Here is a 20,584-nt window from a genome sequence, read left to right as displayed (position 1 = left end):
ATATAATTGTAATAATAATAATAATTTCTTTTTAAGGTTTTGAAAGAGGAAAGGATGATCTTTCTCAAAATAAAGAAGAGGCATCACATTCTATGTCAAAAAGCAAGGTTAGTTTTCTGTTGTCCCAAAAAAGTATTTTTATGATGTAATTATTCTGCATGTACAAGATGGCATCAGTAATGTCTATGTCAGTGGCCATCTGATATTATAGAGATATGTATCCATTTACATGATTTTGTTTATGACAGAGGTTCTCAAACTACAGCCCATGGGCCAGATGCAGCCCACTGAGGACGTTTATGGGTTATGGCAAATGGGCTGAGGGGCGGAGACAGAGTGTGAGTTTTTGTTTTTACTGTAGTTTGGCCCTCCAACAGTCTGAGGGACAGTGAACTGGTCCCCTATTTAAAAAGTTTGAGGACCACTGGTTTATGACATTTAAAAAAACCATCCCATCTTAACCTATGGTGTTAAATATAAAAGAAATGAGATTCTATAGAAGCCAATACAAAGTGGGAACAAGTTACATTGAAATATGTATTATTTGTTATTTAGGGTGCATCAAAATAAGAACATTACTACCAGGTTTTCTGCATTTTGACCTTGAGTACATTTTTATATCTTAATTGGCTATATTTGTCCATGGAGTTGCCTATCATATCTTCACTTATTTATTTCTCTGCTGTTTTTGATTTTCCAAGACTTAGCTTTTTGGCTATGGTGATTTTATTTTTAATTTGTTCTATTAACTTGGGGACAAGCTTTGATTGCTAATATCAATTTTTTATTTCAAATCAAACTGAAATGATTATAAAAATTCAATTTTTTTATTCCGTAAAAATGCCCTTGCATCCTAATAAAGGGTTTTTTTTCTTCATTCTTTTTGTAAACTTGTTGCCTTCATTTCAGAGAATGGTGCACATTTTTGTAGCATGTTTTAATCATTATTTCAATTACAGAATTTTGGTTTATGTGACATTAGTATTCAGAGCATAATGAATGTAAATTGCTTTAAATACATTATATTGGTTGTCCTTAAAGTGCTGATACTAATTATACTTAACACTAAAAATACTTATGTGAAATAGTGTTGTTTAGTTAGAAGTGGGAGGTGATGTGTGTCAGAAAATAGTAGACTAGAAGGATGAATGATTTACTTGAAGTTGAAAAGCTCAAAATATAAATTGTATTTTTCAAGCAGCTAGAGTCTGGTTTAATATATGAGGAATAAAGTCTTTAAACTCCTATTTATTCATTTGATAGGCCTTAATCAAGGCTCACAAAATGTGAGACAGGGTGGAAAACCTAGCAATCCCTTGTTGGATGGAAAGAAGAGATAGGATGTGCACATACATGCTGGTATTCAAAGTCCCTATTCTGTCATAGCCTAGAAAATTCTGCCACTTTGAGATCTAGAAACACATTAAAATTTATGATACTTCTTTAAGATCTCTTTTTTGACAAGTGATATGTTACTACTCCATTATTTTTTTCATAAAATACCTAATGGTATTTCTACAACATCTCTCATATCTGGCTTTGTATCGCATAGCATTCAACTATGACCTGAATTAAGGCTGTTTCTAACTTATTGCAGTACAATTCTAATTGTTCTCTCTATCACAAGACTATGTCTTCCACATAGCTACCAAAATCATTTTTTTCTCAGATAATTATTTAACCATGTTATTCAGTTAACTCAGTAACAGCCACTCAGGAACTCAGTGGCTTCCTATTAGCTCTAATATAAAATATTAACTAATTCCTGTTAGTGGCATACAAAACCCTTCACAATATGGCAGTTTATTTTTTCAGTTTCATATTACATATTATTATTATTCTATCATTTAGTCTAGCTGACCTCCTTCCTCACATTTTCCTTTTTATGATGCATTTCAAGTACTTCTTGGTGAATCATTGTCTAATTTCTCTTGTAGCAACCTAGTTGCTTCCATTCCTTAAATAATTTGTATTTACCTGTCTTGTATTTATCTTCTTTACATATTTGTATGTATGTGTTTTCTCTCCTGATGGAATGTAAGTTCCATAAGAGTAGGGATCTAAATCTAAATCTTTACTTAATTAGCTTTTTTAAATGAAAACTTGTAAAATCTAAGGTTAATTTAACCAACTATAATAGGTATATCCAAATCTATAGTTTAAAAAAAAAAAAAAAGAATTGTACATGCTTCTCTTTTCAAATACAAAATGTAAAAGTATAATGAAATAATTTAAATAATATATAATTAATAAAAGTATAATATAAAATATGTAATAATGTAAAAAATTGTTGTATTCTGCTTTCTAGAGCTCCCAACTTGGGGTGAAAATATACCATTGTTTTCTAGAGCCCCCATGTGGGGGTGATTAAGATATATCTTCCTAGTGGAGAAGTGATGAGGCAGGACTCCTGAGGATGGTGGAAAAATGGAGTTCCTTTATTTCAAGGACTTTCCCTTTTTATAATGTAACAAAAACAGTACTGTGGACATGGGACCACATAAACAACTTGCTATTTAGTTTGTCACCTGGAATCACTCTGCTTCAATTACAACACAGGTTGTCATCACCCCCTTGACTTCTCAGGAAGATCGGAAGCCCTCAGGGGAGATGGGGAGCTGAACCAGACATTGTTAGCAGGTTCCCTCTGGGCTGAAGGGTCTTATACCTCACCCAGAGTTTCCCCACTGATTTTGACCCTCTACAAATAATAATATAATATGAACAATACAAAATATGAAGTTAAAATAAATTTAATATGTAACCTTCAAAGTTTTCCTACCTGTCTCTTTAACTACTTGTTTGTATAAATTTCTGCTATTATACCTTTGTCTAAATTGTCTTTCAAGTATGCTTTCCTTTGAAGATAAGTGAATGATTTTTAAGCAATAAATAGTGTTCTCTCCTTTTAGATAATAAGTAACAGATTTATTGTTGATATCATCTAGCTATGTCAGTCAGTCAGCAAGCACCAACTATGTAGCCATTCACTATGCCAAGTTTTGAGGATACAAAAAAAGGTAACTATGTTGGACCAACCTTTTAGAAGGAACTTTTTAGAATTGCATTTCTCTTTTTAATACAGCTTACAATGTATTTTTAAAAAGTGAAAGGAGTTGAATGTTTGAGTAGTTTATTTTTAAATACAATATGGTTCTTGTGGACAAGCTAAATTGGTACATTCCATAATACCATGGTTGGTCCGCAGAAGAACATGTAAAAAGTAAAGTAATGTAAATATTTTGCTCAACTGTATCTCTGCCAATGTTAGTGTACTACTAATGAGTTTCAAGACTGACAGTTGAACAATTTATCAGGATTGCTTTTATTCCTTGAAAGGCTAAAATTTACATGACATCTCTTCAACTTCTTTTGGAAAGAAATATAGAAAATGCACAAAATTTGTTGTTTACCTTCATAACTTATCAAATGAGATTACTTGGTTATATGCATAATTGTTTAAAAAAACATTGTACACAAAAATAACTTTCTTTCATGGGTATTTCTGTATATCATTGCATTAAATGGACATAGTTTTATTACTGTGTTTAGAAATTATTTTAAGATTTTATATGATCATGAGTGCTAGATAGAAAAGAGTTCAATCAATTTTACTTTTCTGTTCATTTTTCTGTAATTACAGTCTGAATCCAAACTTTATAATGGCTCAGAGAAAGACATTTCATCTTCAAACAAGCTCACCAAAAAGGAATCTCTTAAGGTGAGCCAATTTTTAGTATGATATTGTTTTAACTGACTAATTTCTAAAAACGACTGAAAAAACTTTTCTGAGTTTTCTGTTTGACTTTTGGGATACCCAATTTTAGGCGTCTTAACAGGCAGTTTGTTCATGTGAAACTGAAATTTAAGAGAGAGATTAGAACTAGATTTATAGTTCCGAGAATCATCTACATAGAAAAGATAGAACCGTAAGTGTTATTTACCAAGCAAGATAATCCAGAAGGAAAAAGAATCTAAAAAGTATAATATAGATACTTAGGGGATATTTATGCTTAATGGGTTTGCCTTGCATGAAAATTTTTCAAAGAATAATGAGAAGTGGTCAGGTGTAGAGAAGAAGACAGTATTGCAAAAGGCAGGAAAAAAGAGCATATCCTGAAGGAGGTAATCAATAGCATTAAAAACTACAACGAAGTCAAGAAAGATCAGGTTTGAGAAAAGTGTATTAGCCTTGACAATTAAGAGATCATCAGTAATTTTCAAGAGGGCAGTTTTTAAAAGTGTATGGTGAAATAGAAGCTACATGGCAAAATGTTTGAAAGCAAATAATTCCTTGGTCTGGTAGGTGTAGGCAACATTAACTGTCTCTGAAACTGGGAAGTACAAATGTGTGGAACAGGAGCAAACATTGTTATGTCCAGGCCCTTTCTTTGGAGTCAAAGAGACTGTGTGTGGGCAGCTAGATGGCTCAATGGATAGAGCACCAGCCCTGAAGTCAGGAAGACCTAAGTTCAAATCTGGCCTCAGACACTAAATACTGCCTAATTGTGTGCCCCTGGGCAAGTCACTTGTCCCCAGTTGCCTCAGCAAAAAAAAAAAAAAAGAGAGAGAGAGAGAGAGGGAGAGACTCCCTGTGTGTGTGTGTGTGTGTGTGTGTGTGTGTGTGTGTGTGTGTGTGTGTGTGTGTGAGAGAGAGAGAGAGAGAGAGAGACAGAGAGAATATGAGAGTGTGATGGTATTCCCTTTCCTACTTCAGTTTATGATGCTTACAATATGAGTGAACTACATGGAGGAGAGAGAACTATCTCAGTTTTAGTAGTTTCAAAGACACAGTTTATTCAATTATGCAGCCAATCAAAGGATACCAATCTTACCCACATGGTAGGGGAATATAAGATGTAAGGCAAGGTTCAAGCATGTCAGGTGATCTGAACATGCTTTAAAGGCATTTATTATCTCTCCCTCATATAACCACTTATCTCTTCCTCTCATTCCTCGAGTGTCTTCCTTCCCCCATTAAATAATCAGGGGGAAAAAAATGAAAACCCTCCTAACCATGCAAAGTCCAACAAAACAAATCCATATTTTGGTCAAGTCCAAAAAGGTATATTTCATTCTGCATTTTGAGCTTGTCACCATTTTGGCAAGAAATACCATCAAAACTCTTTTGATTAGATGTACAAAACACCTGCTGAATACATTTTTATCAACTTCTATTAGGTATATTCTATCTATGTCTTAGAATTTGTCATGCTTATATTGTAGGCTGTAGTCTAGAGATACAAATCCTGTTCTCAGATATGATTTTCATCCCTTTCCTTCAAGGCCACATTGAGAAAAACACAACTTTGTTCTCCTATGATCTTTACCTTCAAAAATGTTGATAGTACTTTTTAATATTTTTCTGACAGCAATACCCAACTGAAGTGGGTACTTGTCACCTATTTTCATAAGTGTTCTCTGTCATGAATACATACCCAACATCTCTGTCTGTCAGGTTGACAAATGGCTGCCTCAGTTCTGAGGTCAAGGAATTATTAGTTACTATTAATTCTCTTTTTTTCTCTCATTCTTACTGGATTGTCTCCTATAGCTATCTAAATTGTCTTACCTTTCTTTCTTGTTTTTTTTTTTTTTTTTTTTTTTTTTTTCTTTTCTGAGGCTGGGGTTAAGCGACTTGCCTAGGGTCACACAGCTAGGAAGTATAAAGTGTCTAAGACCAGATTTGAACTGGGGTCCTCCTGAATTCAGGGCTGGTGCTCTATCCACTGCGCCACCTAGCTGCCCCCCTACTTTTCTTTCAACCAGGAAGTAAAATCTGGACCAATATCTGGATTGGAAGATTGTTTTTTATATTTTTCCTCAGTTGCTCCCAATTTGTTAATTTTCTTCTCCACATTCAATGTCTGATACACATTCTGACTGCTTACCTAGTCCAAACTACAAGTCCTCTACACAATTTTTTTTTTCCTCATTTTGTCTAAATCTTTCTCCATCTCCTAAAAATTTCTCCCACAAAAGTAAGAAATAGAAAAACAACTTTGATACTGCGATTGCAAATGTTGGTAATTGAATACCCTCAATAGAAATTCCAAACTTGGAAGTTATAGAAGTGGTAATTTCTCTCTTGTACTAATTATTGATTTAGGACCAAGGTTTTTCCCCATTTTTTCATTCAGAAATGTGTGCTGGTAGGTCAGTCAGGAAGCCTTCTGAAATGCAGGAGAAATACTGAGAGAAATGCTTCCTTCTGAAATGCAGGAGAAATACTGAGAGAATGAACTCTGTTCAAAGGGTCTTACCTTTAGATGAATTGATAGACTCTAAGCCCATTGTTTTACTCAGGGTCTAGGAAAAAGTGATTTCTCCCTTTTGTCAGATAAATGTTATAACTATAATTATTTTTGACCAACTGCCTTGCATAAAAATTGAACAATCAGCGTCACATTCCCTCCAGACTCTCATTAGAAAACATTTACTTCTCATTGTAATATTCTCTCATTAATTATTAATTAGTGAGATTTAATTTCCACTCTTAGGAACATTCTTATAAGGGCATATAAATTTTGAATGGATTCCATGAGGGATCTTTGGTCTAAGAGAGATGGCCAAATATCAGTTCTTTAATTTTGTTTTATTTTATTAAATTTTTATTCATTTATTTGCTGAAGCAATTGGAGTTAAGTGACTTACTCAGGGTCACACAGCTAAGAGTTATTGTCTAAGACTAGACTTGAACTCAGGTTCTCCTGAATTCAGGGTTAGTGCTTTATCCACTGTACCACCTAGCTGCCCCCATTTCTTTAATACTATGTCACCATTATTATTAAAATGATTATCGAGAACTTTTTATAAAATCCTCAGAGGTATCTTATAAAAGGAATATAGTGAGTCTCATTTTGGAAGTGTTAAGTTTTATATATTTATATGAAATTCATGTGAAGATATATAACATAGTTTATTATCTGCCTGGAGCAGAGGAGAGAGATTAGCAGTTAAATAAGTAGATTGCTATCAAGCCATTCTCCAATTGATAAATGGTCAAAGAGTATGAACAGACAATTTTCAGATGATGAAATTGAAACTATTTCTACTCATATGAAAGTGTTCCAAATCACTGTTGATCAGAAAAATGCAAATTAAGACAACTCTGAGATAACACTACACACCTGTCCGATTGTCTAAGATGACAAGAACAAATAATGATAAATGTTGGAGGGGCTGTGGGAAAACTGGGACATTGTTGGTGGAGTTGTGAAAGAATCCAACTATTCTGGAGAACAATCTGGAATTATGCCCAATAAGTTAACAAACTGTGCATACCTTTTGATAACAGCAGTGCTACTACTGGGCTTATATCCCAAAGAAATAAAAAGGGTAAGGGACCTGTATGTGCCAAAATGTTTGTGGCAGCCCTTTTCATAGTGTCTAGAAACTGGAAAATGAATAGATGCCCATCAATTGGAGAATGGTTGGGTAAATTGTGGTATATGAATGTTATGGAATATTATTTTCTGTAAGAAATGACCAGAAGATGAATACAGAGAGGCTTGGAGAGATTTACATGACCTGATGCTGAGTGAAATGAACAGAACCAGGAGATCATTATATACTTCAACAACAATACTGTATGAGGATGTATTCTGATGGAAGTGTATATCTTCGACAAAGAGAAGATCTAATTCATATCCAATTGATCAATGATGGATAGAATCAGCTACACCCAGAGAAGGAACACTGGGAAATGAGTGTAAACTGTTTGCATTTTTCTTTATCTTCTCAGGTTATTTTTACCTTCTGAATCCAAATCTTCCTGTGTAACAAGAAATTCAGTTCTTCACACATAATATTGTATCTAGGATATACTATAACATTTAATATGTATGGGAATGCCTGCCATCTAGGGGAGGGGGTGGAGGGAAGGAGGAGAAAATTTGGAACAGAAGGGAGTGCAAGGGATAATGTTGTAAAAAATTACCCATGCATATGTACTGTCAAAAAAAAATTTATAATAATAAAATTTTTTAAAAATAAAATTAAAATTAAAAAAAAGGATATTGCTGAGATCACTAATACAGAAAATATAGTGAAAGAAATTAAGATGGCCCAGTATAAAATCTGAAGGACAGCTTTTAACCCTGAAAGCATGATTGATGAATGTATTCAGATAAGTGGAGAACAAGTAGGAGTGGCCATTGTCACAGAAGCCAAGGAAGCAGTTTCTACAGTGTGAAAAGCTATAGTGGTGAAGAGGAATAAGGATTGAAAAAAGGCAGTCATTGATTGGCTTCATTTTTAACCTTGGTGAGAGCTGTTTATCAAATGACAGGTGAGATGCCACATTGCAAAGCATTGGAAATTGAGTGGGAGGTGAAAAAATAAGGCAGACTGTATGCTGCATCCTGATCCTTATTCTTATCAGCTCATCTTCTCCTTGAGCCCATTTCAAACCAATGCATCCATCTGCTAATACCTTGAACTATGAATCCTTTGAAATCCACAATCACATCTCTTCTTGACTTTTTTCACCATCTAGTTTTTCAATCAGTATTCCTTTGCACAACCTGGAATTCTCCCGAGTATAATGCATACTTTTCTCATATTTACCATGATAGATGATGGAAATCATTCTGTGGGATATGTACCATAAGGAGAGAATGGAGTACTTCTTGCTTCTAAGTGTCTTTCCTCTCCCTACATCTTTCAATATTTTTTCTTTCAAAGTTTATGCATTTCATTTATGTCACTTTTAACTCATCTTCAGTGCTGTTATTGACCAACCTCTAGGTTTTCAGTGATTTAAACATTTAGCTCACAGTCTTCCTTTTTGCTGTCTGGCTTAAGACTACCTTTATATCCTTGCCTAATACTATTTCCTTTTATATACTTTATACTCTAGTCAAACTGAAATACTCCCCTTAGTTTTCTGCATAATAGTTCCCATTTTTTTGGAAAATAAAGTTTTATTCAGTTGTTGCTTTTGGAATGGCATATCCTTCCAATATTCCTCCATAATACTTATTTTCTCTTGCTGAATTCTCCTTCAACATTGTTTGAATGCTACCTTCTTTATATAATGTATATATTTTATTTTATTTCTATATTTTTAAAGATATTTTTCTTTAATTTTTTTCACTTAATAGTATTTTCTAATTATATGTAAAGGCAGTTTTCAACATTTGCTTTTATAAGATTTTGAGTTCTTCCTCCCCCTTCTCAAATTCAGCAAGCAATCTGATATAGATTATACAAGTACATTCATTTTAAATGTATTTCCATATTAGTTGTGTTGCAAAAGAAAAATCAAAAGAAAAGGAAAATAATAATAAAAAAAAATAAAACCGTATGCTTTGGATCTGCATTCAATCTTCATAGCTTTTTCTCAGAATGCAGATATGGCATTTTTCACCTAAAACTGTTGGAATTGAATAGAATGGAAGGATTCTGGGAAGATGGCTGAGTAGGTTAGTAAATTTCACACTCTCCAGATTTACAAATACAACAAATTTATGTTCACAGACTGGTGAAAAATCAGGAAGGCTTGGGACAGAACGGGGATCCTTAGGTACAACCCTAGAAGATCTGAAGAAAGATCCTGGGCTAGGGATTAACTTGTATGAAGTGCAAAATAATTCCAGGCTAGCTCCACAGAAACGGCTAGTGGGGAGTTCTAGGGTTAATTGGTTTTGGCTGGAGCCTCTGCAGGAACTACAGAAAATTTCATTTTCTGGATTGTGTGTAGAGTCTAAGTTTGAGTCCAGAAAGCTGAGGGAATGCCAGGCCCAACTGTGCTGCAGAGATGTAGTCCTGGGCAAGAAAGAACCAGCACCTATGATGGATGCAGAGGCAGTGGAGCAAGGACACTGCTGGCTTTGGGCACTTGCAGGAGAGTGGAACTCTTGGTTTGGAGTTCCTGGTCGTAGGGGAGAGTTGAAGTGAATCTAGAGGCACTATCTTTACCCCTACATTAGAGGTACTTACATTAATACATCTTGTTTAAAAAAAAAAAAATGAACTGGCTAACACGAAAGAACAAAACCATATGAACTATAGGAACAAAGAAGACCAGGGTTCATCTACCGAGGAGGACACTGAAGTAAAGAAAGCTTCTACCTTAGAATAATGTGAAATGGCTCCTTGCCCAGAGAGAATTTATAGAAGAACTCAAAAAGAATTCAAAAATCAAATAAGAAACATTGAGGAAAAACTAAAACTAAAAAGAAAAAAAAGTAAAATTCAAAAAACAAGAAGATTAAGGGGCAGCTAGGTGGCGCAGTGGATAGAGCACCAGCCCTGAATTTAGGAGGACCCGAGTTCAAATCTGGTCTCAGACACTTAACACTTCCTAGCTGTGTGATCCTGGGCAAGTCACTTAACCCCAGCCTCAGAAAAAAAGAAAAAAAAGAAAGAAAGAAAAAAGAAAAACAAGAAGATTATGAAAAAAAAGTTAACCAAATAGAAAAGGAGATAAGAGTCTCAGAAGTGAAAATAATTTTTTTGAAAATTAGAATTGAGCAAGGGAAAGCTAATAAAGCTATAAGAAACCAATAAATAACAAAATAGATAATAAAAAATGGAAAAAATGGAACAGAATGCGAAACATTTTATAAGAAAAAAAAATGACAGACCTTGAGAACAGGTCAAGAGGAGAAAATACAACAATAATTGAAAGTTGTGACAAAAAAAAAAAAAAAAAAAAAGAACCTTCACACAGTAATGCAAGGAATAATCCAAGAAAATTATCCTGGAATGTTAGAACATGAGAGGAAAGTAGAAATAGAAAAAAAACCACTTATTACCACTTTAAAGAGATCCTTTGTGGAAAACACACAGGAATATTATATCCAAATTTCAAAATTCCCAGATCAAAGAGAAAATTTTTCAAAAAACAAGAAAAAATTTTTTAATATGCTGGAGTTTCAGTTAGAATTATACCAGACTTATCATCAACCATAGTAAAGGCCTGTGGCCAAAAATATCACATCCAGCAAAATTATTTATAATATAGAATGAGAAAAAAAATGGACATTCAGCAAATTTGCAAATTTTCAAGACTTTCAATCAAACCCAAATTTAACATGACAACCAATATCAAAGATAAATTCAAGGAACTCAACATGGACAATTTTTTTTTTTTAACATGGGAAATGTATATCATATATTTAAGATTGACATCAGCAATAGGGTAACTCAAAAGATTGGGAACAGAGTAAGGTAAAAATAGTAATTTTGTCATACAAATGAGGGGCAGAGGAAGACTAGACACAGGCATTAGAGGGAAAAGGAAGGCTGTAGTTCTGAAAACCCACTCACTTTGGGAATGGGTTAAATAGGCAACTATGTATACACACACACACCATGAAGGGTATAGCAGCCTCTAAAATGTATAAAGAAATAAGTGGGGAGGGAATGGGTGAATGGGAAAGCAAAGGGTGAGGGAAGAACACAAGAGAGGGATCCTTGGGTGTAGGAAAGTTTATTAAAATAGCAAGGCAAACTAAGGAGCAAAATTAAAGCAAAGAGTCAGCATAGATAGGAAAGATATGTGTGTATGTATGTGTATGTACATATCTACATATGTATACACAAATATATCTTTTCTTAATTATTGCGTGGGAATGTTGGGAAGGATGAAAGGGGAGAAAATAAAGTGCACAATAGAGAACAAAAGAACAATTTACAAGGAAGTAAAGAAAGATGAACATTCATGAATATAATTTCTTCTACATTATTAGAAGAATATATACTTTCTTGAACTGGTAATTTCTGGTTATATATTTTGAATCATCTCATATGTTCTGCTGGACACATGGCAATGTTCTCTTTTGTTTTGTATTTTGCTGTTTTTCTTTTTTCTTACTCTGTTTTTATCAATAAAATAAAATTTTAAAATGTCAGGGGGGAAAAGGGAATTGACTTGTATTGTGGAGAAGAGCTAAGTCTGTCATAGTTGATATGACCAATCTTTCTGTTACTGTGTACAGTGTTCTACTGGTTCTGATAAGTTCATATTAATCTTTCCAGACTTCTGAAATCAGTCTATTCATCATTTCTTTTAGAACAGTTGATATTTTAGGATAACAGTATTAACTTTTTAACAGTAATTGATAACAGTATTAACTGTTATTTTAGGATAACAGTATTAACTGTTATTTTAGGATAACAATATTAACTGATAACAGATAGCAATGGCATAGTATTATCCATTCTATTCAATACCACCACTGTTAGGTTCTTACTAAGTGCTAAATTGGTACTTAACAATTCTCTAGTTCACACCTTTGATTCCGGCCTTTAAGGAGAGTTTTCACCTTTGAACTTCTGAGGAGGAGTTTATATATTTAAAGGAGATTACACCTTTAAAAGGAGTTCTGAGATAGAGTTTTACATGTTTAAAATAAATTTGCACCTCTAAGAAGCCTGAGTTAAAGAAGCCTTTAAGCTCTGGAGTTCTCACATGCCCCTTTAAAAGGACCAAGTTCATTGGTTGAAGTGTTTCTCACAAGCCTCGTTGAGTTCTCACTACAATCTCTGGGAGGATAAAAGAGACAACATTGGGCCTGGAGAAGTGAGTCTACTCTAGGTCAGAGTTGGGATTCCTCTCTACAGAAAGAAGAGTCTGGCCGGGAGATTGAGTTGAGACAGCAGATCTCCTCCCAGAGAGCAATTGGCAGTTTCTGGAGACAACAGAATATTACACTTTGGCACCCAATGTGGGGCAAGGACTTTTGCTTATCCTGACAAGAACTTATTCTGAGCCCTTCAGAGGAGCTAGCTGGGACCTTGGCATTTTGGCACCCGAACAGGGGTAGAATAGAAACAATAATTCAGCCAGTCTTTAGCTGAAGGGGATCTACTTGATTTCCAATTTCTTGCCACTCCAAAAAGATCTACTACAAACATTTTTGCACATATGGGTCCTTTACCCTTTTTAATGTTGATTGGCTTTTTTTTTAATTTGGGGTTGGGGTACAATAAACAAGCACTTGTAACAAATATGTATAGTCAAGTAAAACAAATTACCTTATTGATCATATCAAAAACATAAAAAGAATGTCTCATTTTGCATGGTTAGTCCATCACTTCTCTATGAGGAAATGAATAGCATTCTTTCCCATTAGGCCTCTGGAAGCATGATTGATGATTTTATTAATACTTCCATTAATACTTATTCTTTTTTACAGTGTGATTGTTGCTATATGAATTGTTAACTCATTCTGTTCACTCCCCTTTGGATTAGTTCACACACATTTTTGAAGTTGTTTTCACTCTTTACTCATAGAAACATTCACCATGAAATAGTCTGCTCCTAAAATATCCCCTTTATATGGATATTATGGGCTTCTCATTTTTTCTGCTAGATTTCAGGTTCCACTTTCTATCCACTGCACTATCTCATTGCCCTTTCTAGAGTATAAATCTCTTAAAAGTACTATCTTCTTGCTGTTTAGTCTTTTCTAATAGGCAGAACTACACATGCACAAGACATGTAAACTTTTAAAAGTTGGGATTAAAATGGTTATAGAGGATGGATTGAAATGGAGAGTAACAAGGCAAAGAGACCCCCAGAGGTTACTTGTAACAGATAAGGCAGAAGTTATGGGAGAGGTCTCCAGGAGGAGAGCTATGAAGTAGAATAAACAAAACGGTGCAACAGACTGGGTATGAGTGAGAATGAAAGCTAAGAATAACACCTAAATTATAAGCCTGGGTTGTTGGTAATGATGTTAATACTTAGGAGATTAGGAAAAAGAAAATGTTGTGGAAATTTGGTTTAAAGGTGTTGGGAAAAAAAATTGTATTAAGAAAAGAACTAAAAATGCCCATACCCTTTTACATAGAAATTCCAGTAGTACGAAAATAAGGTATAAGAGGTAAATGCTAAAAAGAAAATTCTTATGCTGCCAATAGATAGTGCAAGGCTTTTTGTACTTGTAAAGTAAATGACCAGCAATTGGGAAATGGTTAAATAAATTGTGTTAAATGAATGTGATAATATATTCCTGTGCTATAAGAAATAGTATGATACAGAGATGCATGGAAAAAACATTTACTGATAGAAACAGACCAGTAAAACAGTATACTTATTGATAATAAGATAAAGAAATGTTGAAAGAACAATAATTGAAACTGAATGTTCTAAAAATTATAAGTACTTCCAAGCTGTGAGGAAGTACTTTCTATCTTCTTTGCAGAGGTAGAGTTGTATAAGGTATATAACATTTCATGGGATATCATATTTTCTTTGATTTTTTTTTTTTTTTTTGCTGAGGCAATTGGGGTTAACTATAAAGTGTTAAGTGTCTGAGGCCAGATGTGAACTCAGATCCTCATGATTTCAGGGCTGGTGTTCTGTCTACTGCTTTACCCAGCTGGCCCTTTTTGATTTTTTTTTTTTTAAGTTTTGTTGAATTATTTGTTTGGTTATTTTGTTGTTATTGTTGTTGTTGTAAGCACTGGGTTCACAGAGCAAGAAGGGATTAGGGAAAATTGTATTGGAAAATGCTGGTAATATAAAAACAAAAGATATAAGTAAAATTTCACATTTTAGATGTTTTCTCTCTGATTTTGTTTTAAGTGCCTTAAAAAAAAAAAAAAAGGAAGTTTAAAGTTCAGTTTTCCTTGGAAAATCAAATTAAGACAACAATCATACCAATTAATTTTTTAATATACACTACCTTTTTTAACTAAGAAATTTTTTTTTGTTTTTTAGAGATAATACATAAGTACTTTGCCTTCATAACAAGCATTATCATTTTAAAATGTAACTTTTTTTTTTTTTTTTTGCTGTTGCTTAAAGGTATTTGGTATGATACAGTTTAATACTTAGGATGTCCCAAAAGTCTTGGTGCAGTTTTAAGTATAAGTAACTTAAAATGTATAGTAGACTTAAGTTTTGCTATAGAAGAGTTTACTGCAATGGGGAGAAATAGAGAACAATCAAGGCATTTGTAATAGTTTAGGCATGAGGTGATGAAGAAAAGCTTCTAAGAGAGGTGCTGTGAGATAGAATCAACAAGACCTGGTAATAAAATAGGTGAAAGAGAGTGAGAAATTGAGGGTGACATGTAAATTATAAATTTGGATAAAGTGGGAGAAGATTGTGGAAAGAAAAAAATTTTACTAAGCTATCAAAGTGCATGTCTGACCTTGTCAACCCTCTACTCAACTTCTGAGCTTCTGAGACAGGGCACTAGTTTTACCTTCCTTTGAAATAAATGCTTACTGGCCCCAACCCCTTAAACATTGAAGGTAAACTTGCAGAATTAAATTCCGTATAACAGAAAAGAATTTTCCTTTTTATTTTTTACAAACTTTCTGTCCTTTCCATTAACTAAATGGTTAGCTCAGTATTGTAATTTATTACAAATCAAGCTCATGAATAGATTGAGTTTTGAAAGAAATCTGTGCATACAGAATTTTTAAATAACATTTTATTGTCATACCATTTCATCCAGGTTTGCTGTTAGGAAATTTTTCTGTGTTGGTAAATTTATATTTCGAGATTATATTAATATTTCTTTTACAGATTACCTAACAAGTGATTTTTTTTTTTTTTGAAGATAAAAGCTTGGTGATTTGTTAAATGAATAAATAAATATAATCAAGCCAAGGTTTGTATTTACTTTTTCCTGACTTTCAGGCTTAATAGGCAACCCTGATTTTCCCTAGGAAAGAACACTAAACTAGACTCTTGGAACATAAGTTTTTAGTCTTACTGCTGCTTTTTCCTAGTTACATGGCTCTGAGTGACTTAACCTTTTTGGGAGTCCATTATCTTGATTGTAAAGTAAAGGTGACTGATCCGATCATCTGTAAGTCAGATCTCTTCTAGTTCTAAAAATTCTTTGAGTCTAAGATTCAAGAATTCTAGATGTTTTTAAAGTTTTCATCCCATAGTCTACATATGTGTCTTTCTTTTCAGAATTTTGCTTACCTTCATGAATTATCATATCTTTATTTTATATTCTTTCTTTAAAACCAGGTACAAAAGAAAAATTATCGAGAAGAAAAGAAGAGAGCCACAAAAGAATTACTAAGTACAATCACAGATCCTTCAGTTATTGTTATGGCTGATTGGCTGAAGGTCAGAGTTTGTGTTGAACCTAGAATTTTAAGTTGTTTGGTATTTATTTTCCAGAATTAAAAAAACACTAAGACAGCATAAAAATAAACTCTTGGACTTCTTATTGTTTTCTAATTTGGCAATAAGATTTAAATATGCACAGAAATTAGTTGAAAAGTGGTTTGGGTTTATGTGAGATTTGTGAATTTGTGAATAGCATTTTTATAATAGCATGGCTAGATTTTACCTTTGTTTTGGAAAAAAAGAAATTAACAAATATAGTAACTAAAATTTATAATGACCTCTTTGGTTTGAAAAATACTTCGTAAATATTAGCTCACATGTTCTTTAAAATAAATTTGGGAGATAGATACTATAATATTCTCACTTTCTAGATGAAGAAACTTAGTCTGAAGAAATTAAGCGATTTGCCCATGGTCACAATATCTGAGTGAGCATCATTTGAATGAAAGTGTCAGAATCTCAGGATCATACAGCTTAAAGGAACATGAAAAGTCATTTAATTTGATTAATACCTGGAAGACAAACCTTTATAATAAGCCTGCCAAATGGTCATACATTGCTTGGATTAGGTCCAGGGATATATTCTCCATACTCCATAACTTCACAAGGCTGGAAGGATATTCCACTTTTAGACAGCTCAAAAATTGTTAGTAAAATTTTTCCAAGGCTTTCTTCACTATACTGTTCCAGTATACAGTTATCCTTATTTGAGAGAAGTCAGAAGCCAGAGTTGTGATTTATTTCTCATCTTTCCCTTTATTCATTTTCTCCACCACTTTTCTTTCATTGTCATGAACTCTGGGAGTAGAGTTTATTCAGACCCAGTTCTAATTTGGAGGGTAATCTTGGAAGAGTCTGAGGAGCCCCCAGAATCTGTTTTCTTAGAAATCAACCCTTTCTACTCTTTACTGTTATATTCTGAGAACTGTAACTTCAAACTTACTCAGAGAATAGTGACTGCTAAAGTCTTGACTTTAAGTCGATCTCTTCTGGATAATTTAAAATCAAACTATGTCCTAGGACCATAGAGCAGCATGATGTAAATTTTCTGGTTTTCCAAGATATTGATCTAGCTCTCACATCTATATATCACAAGTATATTGTTTCTAACTCTAAACTTTGACCTCATTTATCAGTCATTGCCTTCATTTACCAGACATTTGCCCCAAGTCCTCATGCCACCATATTCTCTGGAAAACCTCATCTCATCCATTCTCTACTCTCTAAATTCACGCTTCTCTTGCATGTATATGCAGTCTGTCTGAAATATATACTTATCTTTCTTTGGCTCAGGTGCCTCCTACTTCAGTATACATCTTTTTATTAACCTCATTGTAGCAGAAAATAGGAGTAAACCATAGATTAACAGGGATGGCGTTTTTTACATGGATAGAGATACTTGAGAATTGAACTTCATTACATGCAGTCCTTGAGCGATGGAAAAGTAGTATTTCTATGCAAGTAAACCTTGATTAGAAAATATTTAACGTATCTTGCCAATCCTTTTTCTATAGTACTGAGCCCTTGAGCATGTACATCTGATGAGAATAGAGAAAGATTTGAGTTTAATTTCTAATTTTAAAATGGTGTAACCCTTAGGTATAAAAATCTCATTGCTGAGGAACAAAATATCTAGTATCTCCATTTTGCTCAAATTGTTTAATTACAAGAATTAAATTTTAATACATTATTTCTTTGATTTAAACCTGAATATTATGTCATATAAGTTGTATCCAACATATTTCATAAAATAAGAAATTTGTTTTTCTATATTTTACATTTGATTTTCTGCAGATTCGTGGTACACTTAAAAGCTGGACCAAACTTTGGTGTGTGTTGAAACCTGGAGTGTTGCTGATTTATAAAACCCAAAAAAATGGTCAGTGGGTTGGAACAGTGCTTCTGAATGCCTGTGAACTTATTGAGCGGCCATCCAAAAAGGATGGCTTCTGTTTCAAACTTTTCCATCCTTTGGAACAGTCCATTTGGGCAGTTAAGGTAAGAATGAAGCTCGTACTTACATCAAAGATAGGAATTAAAATTCTAAGAATAGTGCTGAGCAGAAATCAATATGTAAAAATTCAGTTAATGATTATTTTTATTGTCATTATTTGCAAATTCCTATTTTTCTACTTTTACATTGTATTTTTCTCATTGGAAATATTCTTCATGGCTTCTTTAGTCTGCCTTAGAATCTAAATTGAAATTCATCCAGAAATTGTTTTCATTTACTCCTATTCATATTGCTTCTCTATCTTTCCTTTACATTTATAGATTCAGTTTATACTATAAGAAACAAAATATCTTACCAAGAACTACAATGACTCATTGATGAATGCAGGAAAAATTTTATTTCACATTCTTTTTTTTTTTTTTTTTTTTTTTTAATTTATTTGTTATTTTTGCCAGTTACATTCAAAATATATATATTTTTTTACATTTGTTTTTAAGATCTTTGAGTTCCAGGTTCTTTCCCTTATCTCCACCCACAGGTTTCTTAACTGTGGTAAAACATCTTCATAAAAGTCAAGTTCTGAAAGAAATCTTCCATCCTAATGAAAATTTAAAACCCTCAAGAAAAATTAAGTTAAAAATAAACAGAGGAATAGAGTAACAGAATTCTTCAGTCTGTTTTCAAACACAATCAGTTCCTTCTCTGAGTGTGAATAGGATCTTTGCTTATAAGTCCTTCCAGTAACAAAGTTGTTTACAGCTGGTCATCCCAGAACATTGCTATTAATTTATATACAGTATATTTCACTTTATTCATGGAGGACTTTCCAGGTTGGTTTGTTTTTTCCCTGACAGCATCCTGCTCATCATTTCTCAAAGAACAATATTCCATCAGAGAAACTTGCTTCAAAATTATTTTTACAATTACTGTTGCTAATTGTATTTGTCCCCATTTATTTTTTCTCTTTTACCCTGTCCCCAACAGTTGTTCAAACAGTAAGCACATACTATGTTCAGAACAATATGACTAATACTCAAGATATTTAACAAAAGAATTTTTTTCTATTCTTCTCTTCCCCCCCCCCCTGAGGCTGGGGTTAAGTGACTTGCCCAAGGTCACACAGCTAGGAAGTGTTAAGTGTCTGAGACCAGATTTGAACTGGGGTGTTCCTGAATTCAAGGTTGATGCTCAATCCACTGTGCCACCTAGCTGCCCCATTTTTTTCTATTCTTAAGGAACTTACTTTTTACTAGAAGGTATACTATTAACATTGATAATTGATATTTGAGAGTGCGAACAACTCATTATTGTTAAAATAATAAGTACTAGTAGTGAAAGTTCATATGTTTTAGTCTTTGACACCAGTTCTCAAATTACTTGTATATTTTAAAATGGAAAGTTTTCCTTCTTTGCCCATTTTCCTAGTCTTTTATTACTCTGATTTTTAACTCTTTGTTAAAGTAAGATTTTATATCCAGGATGAAGGTGTACTGTCCCAAACGTCAAGGGTTTTAGAAATCTTTCTAGGATTCTGACCATAAACACTTTTTTCTTCCCCTGGAGCTATTAGGTTGTTTCTGCCCCAATGTAGCTATAAGATCTAGTGTGCTAGTTGGGGCTCCGGCTGGGGCTGCCCTGGGACTGCATACCAGACTCTCACTTTGTTGCCACAGACCCTCTCCATTGACCATTCAAAATGCTGATCTAAGAAACTGTTTTTCAACTAGTAATTTGAAATTCCCTTGTTATTTTTATCTTTTTATCTCCTGACTTTAAAGTGTTCCTATCCTAGGGAACTTGACAAAAGAAGGTATAACTAATTCATTTGTAATAGTGAAAGAAGAGATCTATAAAGAGAAAAGACTTTCAGTGTCTGAAATGATTATTATAGGGAAAACATGAACTTGTAAGCAGCTTTTGATAAGCACATTTTCAGAATCATCATTTGTAACCTAGCTGTATGCTGAGCTTGTTGAGAATAGAATATATTAATGCTAGCAGGGTAGTTCTTAAATCTAGACAATTCAAATGGGATTATTTTTTTTTTAATATTTATTTATTTGGTATTTTTTGCCTTAATTCAAAATGGGGTTTTTTGTCCATTTATTTTAGATTTTTGAGTTCTACGTTCTCTCCCTTCTCTCCACCCACAATTAAGAAATCACATGTGAAGTTATGTAGAACATTTCCATTAAAATCAAATTATGAAAGAAAATAGGAATCTCCCACCCTGATGAAAATAAACTCCTCCCCCCCAAGTAAAACTAAGCTAAAAAGAGAGAAATAGAGAATTCTTTGATCTGTATTCAGATTTCATCAGTTCCTTCTCTGGCTATGGATAGTCCTTCATAAATCTTCAGAATAATTGTGGATGATTGTACTACGGAGACTAACAAAGTCATTTACATCTGGTCATCCCAGAGCATTGCTATTACTTTGTATACAGTAAAAAAATTTTAGTTTTGCTTTATTGTGTCTTGATTTCTCATGAACTCATTAGCTTCCATTTGCTCAATCCTATTTTTTAAGGAACTATTTCCCTCAGTGAGCTTTTGTACCTCCTTTTCCAATTGGCCAAT

At 33.4% G+C, this 20,584-nt stretch overlaps 1 protein-coding gene across 14 annotated transcripts in view; it reads left to right on the top strand.

The window, feature by feature from the left end:
* Nucleotides 1-20,584, top strand: part of OSBPL8 (oxysterol binding protein like 8) — a 236,004-nt gene that overhangs the window by 151,937 nt on the left and 63,483 nt on the right. For all 14 annotated transcript variants that reach the window (XM_074270816.1, XM_074270813.1, XM_074270814.1 and 11 more), the window contains 4 exons: nt 37-107; nt 3,644-3,721; nt 15,947-16,048; nt 17,846-18,049. In XM_074270816.1, the coding sequence (XP_074126917.1) occupies nt 37-107; nt 3,644-3,721; nt 15,947-16,048; nt 17,846-18,049 (455 nt within the window). The remainder of the gene's footprint in view (nt 1-36; nt 108-3,643; nt 3,722-15,946; nt 16,049-17,845; nt 18,050-20,584) is intronic.

The sequence above is a fragment of the Sminthopsis crassicaudata genome, chromosome 5, assembly GCF_048593235.1.
Source record: "Sminthopsis crassicaudata isolate SCR6 chromosome 5, ASM4859323v1, whole genome shotgun sequence".
NCBI classification, from domain to species: Eukaryota; Metazoa; Chordata; class Mammalia; order Dasyuromorphia; family Dasyuridae; genus Sminthopsis; species Sminthopsis crassicaudata.
The sequence above is the reverse complement of the archived record's forward strand: the minus strand, read 5'-3'. Positions and strand labels throughout refer to the sequence as shown.